Source organism: Physella acuta, unplaced genomic scaffold (assembly GCF_028476545.2).
Source record: "Physella acuta isolate Inbredline_101_S28 unplaced genomic scaffold, ASM2847654v3 ptg000142l, whole genome shotgun sequence".
Taxonomy (NCBI): Eukaryota; Metazoa; Mollusca; class Gastropoda; family Physidae; genus Physella; species Physella acuta.
In genome coordinates, this window is record NW_026731661.1 from 2896651 (window position 1) to 2903094 (window position 6444).

The following is a 6444-nucleotide window of genomic DNA, read 5'->3' on the forward strand; positions in this document are numbered from 1 at the left end:
CCTCCACCCTATATAATTGTATAGAGTTTTTAACACAATCCCGCTAACAATGGGTGCATCTGTAAAAGATGCCTTTGTAGAATGTTCTAGATCAGCTGACAAGCAATGGCCCTGCTGTTTCCCTTCTTGCTTGTATTGACATTTGAAAGATAAGCAAAATCGTATCCTACGGGGCACACTTTAGGTAATAATTACCCGACGTTTATAGACTGGCCTTAAAACCCAAAGTTAATAGGAATCCCATATAAAAGAAGCATGGCTGATTTAAGCCTGTCTACTCAAGCAAAGATTGTGAATTAAGATCGGTCTCTAGGTGGTTGACAGTCTATATCCAGCAGGAATAACATAAACGACAGATGTTCAGACGCTAAATTGGACAAAAAAGTGCCTCACACATGCCCGGCGCTGAGCTAGGCGCCGATAAATAAGCCAATAAGTAGCCTATATATCTACTTGCGATGAGTTATTACAAATGTGATATGTAGGGTGATATTAAATTCATAGTTTCAGCAATGTGTTAGCTGCCTTTGTTTGTGTTTGAGTGTGTGTGTATGTGTGTGCGTATGTGTGTGTTTTAAATTTTATTTAATTATCGTCCGAAAAAGGCGCTACTATGCTTAACATTGTCTTAGGGGGAGGGGTTTTCTCCCCCCCCCCCATGCTCCGACCCCCCCCCCCCCCCCCCCCCCCCTCCCCTCAACCTCTCCTCTGCGTACGTGACCATGTCATTCATAAAGCGCAAGAGAAAATCAAATCTAAATACAAAGTCAGATACATAACCAACTTTTTGCACGATTTGTATATACATGTTCTAGCTATCCTCGTCTACCCCACCCACTGACTTAGTCATTAATCATTTAAACACGTGAGGGCGGCCTTTGTGATACGGCAAAGGGCAATAAATGTTTTTCGAAAACAAAACAAAATTCTGACAAAAAGATGACAGGCAACTAACAATATTAATAATAAGGAAATATACATATTTATATTTTAGATACAATATAAGCAGTTTAAATTTGATTGCTATAGGTGCATAAATAAAAAAGCCTTAGTATTTTTAAAAGTACGGAAAAATTCAGAATGGCGGAGGTTTTTGGGGTTTCCTTGACAACCAAAATTGTTTTCGACCTGTTTTTTTGCTGTTTAATACTTACTTTTATATGCCAAGTATGATAAAAGTATTGAAAAGGCTTTAGATCTTAAACTGAAAAAAATAGGAAAAAACATAGCATATAAAGTATCTATGAATATGCACTGTTTCGTTTATTTATAGTAGATTTATAGATCAATATGGACGACCATATGAAACGAAAAAAAATAAATAAAGAGTCAATCGATACCCCACACACTTGGTGAAATTGATTAAAAGTACACTGAACAGACACGAATATTCAATGCGGTTAAGTATAAATACATATTCTACTACAGAACATATAAAATGTGTATGTGCCAGTTCGTTACGGAAATTGTGCGCATATAACGAAGTCTACTAGAGGAATATAAACAACACTCTGCGAGAGAAATGCACAGAGTTTCTTAGTTATCTCCCTTAAGTCGCTGTGCTAATCTCGCCGATAAAGGTAACATGTGTATAAGAATACTATTGCTGCGATGAGATAAATAAAGGAAACTTAATTATATTCACATTTTATAAGGGAAACAACTTACACATTCTTTTGTTGATTAACGTGCACCTTAGCAGTTCAAAAATAGTATACATCTATTGAACAAATTTATTAATTTTCGAATATGAAAGTACTAGTATCAAGCACTAATAATATTTCGCACTATTATGCACATTTTATTTGGCGTTCACTAGTGTGCAATTATTTTTTCTACTAGATTTTATTCTATTTAAAAAAAATAAAAAATATTAAGTATTTAAAATGGATTAAAAATCATGTCTATATCAGTTCCCATCCCCCCTTTTTTTTATATAAGAATAACTTAGAATATTCGATAAACTTTAGGGGATATCACTCCCGGTTTATTTAAATAGGTGAACCAGCGTATTTCTGAACTGGTTTTGTATTAAATTATTATTAAATCATATTTTAATGGTTTCTTGTGTGTATACATTGATGTAGATAAATGGTCATCATCATACCTGTAATGCAAGTAATAATAAAAAACCCAATGGACGGCCTAACTAACGTAGGAATATTATCAGACGACTGATCAGTCGGCACAATATTCTACAACTCAACTACGGCTGTTGTTCACGTAAAAGAACTAAACAACACCACCAAACATCACGGACTTTATACATTAGAACTCACCATCTACAGGGAAGACAATGTCAGCGGCACCCTCAGATGTCCCACCCCCACCCCACCCACTCAACAGTGACACAATCATAAAGGCCCTGAGAAATCTTAGCAAACTAGAACCCACTGTCAACTCAATGGCCTACAGCCCTACACCAACAACCAAAGCTTCACAATTTTTCGGACAATTCATCAACCTTTACACACTACTTAAAAAATCAACTATAAAGTACACCAATAAACATTTTATTTGCTATTCGTGTAAGACGACAGATATGTGGAAGTTGTGGGTCCAACTAATTTTAGACTACTTAATGCCACTTAGCTAATGAAGACATACTACAACAAGATAACAACATTTTTAGCGCAAAATAAGTTTCTGTTTTTGGGAAAGATAAAATGCTAAATAGAACATTTTACATATCACCCCTAATAGGTTAAAGACATCGAGTTAATAAAAATAAAAACACTATATATTGCGGTTCTCGATCAGAGTCAAATCATACTAATATAACATATAATATATATATAAGTGTAAAAACAGTTACATGTTATTTACTTTAATTTAAATGACAACACCCGCAGCTCAAGGTGACAGTGCTATTCACCGCTATTAAACTGAATGTGAACCAACACAAATACATCTTCTCTTTAAAGCTGCTGATCTAGCAAACTAAAGATATGTTTCAGGAGCTGCCTATACATCAATACTTGCAAGTTTACAATTAACCAGTGCTTTATTTAGCCGTAAAAATATATCAGCTGCAATCAGAAGAGATGGAAAAAATATTATATCTCACACACACCATAGATGTTTTTGTAACGTCAAAAAAATCTTGAAAAGTGGAGGAAAAAAAAAAGTATTAAATGATAATAGTGATCAAAATTGCAAAATAAATGAACAAATGTAAATCAACCCAAAAACATTTTAAATTAAACATTAAATAAACGAAGAACGGCGGACAACAAAACAAACAATAGAACATTACGTCTTAACTACTCCATATTAAATGAATAGGAAATAAAACAAAGCAATATGAAATTACTGTTGCAATTATTTGGCGTAATTATTCCATATACACTCTACACTCTTATAAAAAATGAAATTGTTTAGACTCATATCTCTGTGCTACTCTCACAAATTAAGAGAAAGACTTATATTAGAATTATATTCTTTAAAGTTGATAAATGAACGGGACTTAACTTAATTTAAATTTTATAAGGGAAACAACTTAACAATTCTTTTGTTGATTAATGCGTACCTAAATAGTACAGATATGGTATAAATCTATTACATTATTATATACATTTTCTAATTAGAATTTTTACTTTTGTATATACCATTTAAGAGATATGTTTCAGTTTAAAAATATAATTAAATTATTTTCTTTTTATTTTAAACCATAAGAACCATTTAAAGATGTTGTATTATTTGTAATATTCTTTGTGCCTGATCTGTATTGAACGTTCTGAATGTTGTTGTCTATTCGTTCAAAGTATGAAAACAAGAAGAGTGACAAACACAAAGTTAGATGGGTATCTCAGTCAAAGATGTTAATGCCCATGAGTTCACCAAAGCTCTTGCTGATTTTTTGAAAAGGACTGGTAAAGTCAAGGTTCCTGAATGGGCAGATATAGTGAAACTTGGCAGATTCAATGAACTCAGTCCTTATGATGAAGATTGGTTTTACATCAGAGCAGCATCTGTTGCTCGCCATTTGTACATCCGTGCCCCCTGTGGTGTCGGAGCTCTGACAAAAATCTATGGAGGAAACCAGCGTAATGGAACAACTCCCAGTCATAACTGCCGTGGCTCAAGAAGTGTAGCTCGTAAAGTCCTCCAGGTCCTTGAATCACTTAAGATGGTTGAGCAGGATGCCAACACTGGTGGTCGTCGTCTGACAGCCCAGGGTCGTCGTGATTTGGATATAATTGCAATATAATAATAATAATTATGTTTAAACTACAACCATAGCGGTTAAATAAAAATCCCTTTATAATTTTCAATTAAAACAATATTTTTAAAACGGAAGCGAAGTTAGAAATTGAAAGTTAGAAATCAGTACGAATTTCAAGAATAGTTAGAATTTCTTATAGTATACATTTTTTCAATTATCCCTTGGGTTAGAGTCAAGAATTCATCATCATCACCATAATCACCATCTGCACCTACTTGGACAAATCTAACATTATCCTGCCGTGCCAACACTCACAAAACTATAGTGCCAAATCTTCATCTGGGCAGTCAACCCTCAGTCTCCAATTCAGCTATTTAAGCTACCGAACAAAGACTAGATATATCAAGTCATCCTCTAGCCACACCAGACCTCCATACTTTTCTCAATGTTGGATAAATACATCTGTCAGATTGCATGCAGCTTATGAGTTATATTCCAAGACAACAAAACACATATTGAAACAACAAAATAGATTTACTTTTTGTTCAAATAAAATGTTAATGGAGATGATTATACATTATTAGGTAATTATTAATAAAGAAAATTACACATTTTTGCGCGACCCCACCCCCTCCGTATGGTAGCGCCCTAGGCGACCACCTAGTTCGCCTTATAGTTAGCGCTGACCCTGCATACAGGGACCCCATCCCAAAACGTAATCATAACTATTTGGACATGCCATAGATTACTGTAAAGAAAATTTAAAAAAAAATGGTAGACAAAGCCTGTGTAAATAAAGTTACCTCCCATGCTGTATTGTTCATAAAATCAGGGGACTTTTTAAAAAGGAGAGTATATTGATTAAGCAAACAAACATATAATGAAAACATCATTCCAATATGTATGCTTAGTAATTAAAAAACTTAATAAAATGTAATATTATTTTTATAATCTTAAAATAATCGTATAAAATTACTTAACCTTTAGAAATTTTGTTTACAACGCAAAATAATAAACGATAGTCAAATAACAAATGAAAATTTTTATATAGTGAGATGAAACTTATACAATACTGCTACTCTGGTTGCAGTTTCGACGTTAGATCTTTAAAAAAAAAATTGAGAAAAAATAAATAAATAAATAAATAAAAAAAAAAATTTAAAAAAAAATTTAAAAAAAAAAAAAAAAAATGTGATAAAAAGATTAGGCTTAGCAAAACAAAACCTTGTAATTGTAACTCCCTATCACTCTAATATAAATTATAAATAAATTAATAGGGTGAAAAAATAACGTTCGAATTAATAAGTAAAAATAAAAGACTACTATATTAACCTATATCAACGGACATAGTTTTATTTTAACGAGTAGGCCTACAAGATGCTCAGTTAAAAAAAGTAGTAAATATCATCCTAGGCCTACACGATGCTTAGTTTAAATGTTCTTAATTAATTTTGTGTGACCGAACGAAAGGATATTTTTGAAAACTTTCTTCGGCAATATTGGTTTAAATTATGACAGGAATCGATTGGTAAATGTTTCAAGTCGCTAAGTTGTCTGGTTGCCGAGATATGGGCCAAAAACTGCATTTGTTCGAGTTTTTTTGGCTTTTCCGGGAAATCCAGGAAGGAATTCCGGGCATTTTTTTGGCCCACAATCATTCTTGAAACGTGCTTAACATATTTGCTTTTGGAACTAGTCCTCAATATTGCTTCGTTGAGGAGGAGATACGACTTAAAGGCTGCGGACACACATCCATACATCCAGAAATGACGAGTTAATAATCGCAATTGTCCGTATGGAAATTGCGCTAAAAATAAAACAGTAACGGTATTAATTTACGAGTAAAGATAGTTTTATCCTAACGCACTTTATGTACGCTCAGTTATTAAATGCACGAACATTCGGCAATAATAATAGTTTTGATAAATTAATTTCAAAATATTTTTTTCTGCAAGTAGATGTATACTTTTATTGTGCATCTGGGATAACAGTTGACAGTATTGGGTGAAATAACAGAAGAGGAGCAGATAGTTGATTTAATACTGGAGGCTAATTATGGGATCAAGGAAGTCTAAAAGTAAAGACAATATCCTGGTATTTTGTCCTCTAATGTTTGAAAAGTGAGCAGAGGTAGCTTTAGCAACAAGAGCCGCCTATACATCAATAAGTTCAAGTTAAGACCGAAAAGCTCGTAAATATGTCAGCAACAATCAGAAGAGATGGACAAATGTTACATCTAACCCAGACCATAGCTGTTGTTGTAACGACATAAACCATGT

General features: G+C 33.3%; 1 protein-coding gene across 1 annotated transcript; it reads left to right on the plus strand.

Annotated features, from left to right (window-relative positions):
• Positions 1-3790: 3790 nt before the first annotated feature.
• On the plus strand, positions 3791-4210 carry LOC131935327 (small ribosomal subunit protein eS19). The gene has a single exon (XM_059291708.1). The coding sequence runs from the start codon at positions 3800-3802 to the stop codon at positions 4208-4210; it is 411 nt and encodes a 136-aa protein (XP_059147691.1). The 5' UTR covers positions 3791-3799.
• Positions 4211-6444: the final 2234 nt, after the last annotated feature.

Bases quoted from the DNA above. Each gene is read 5' to 3' on its own strand.
- LOC131935327 (XM_059291708.1), top strand. From the start codon at position 3,800: ATGGGTATCTCAGTCAAAGATGTTAATGCCCATGAGTTCACCAAAGCT.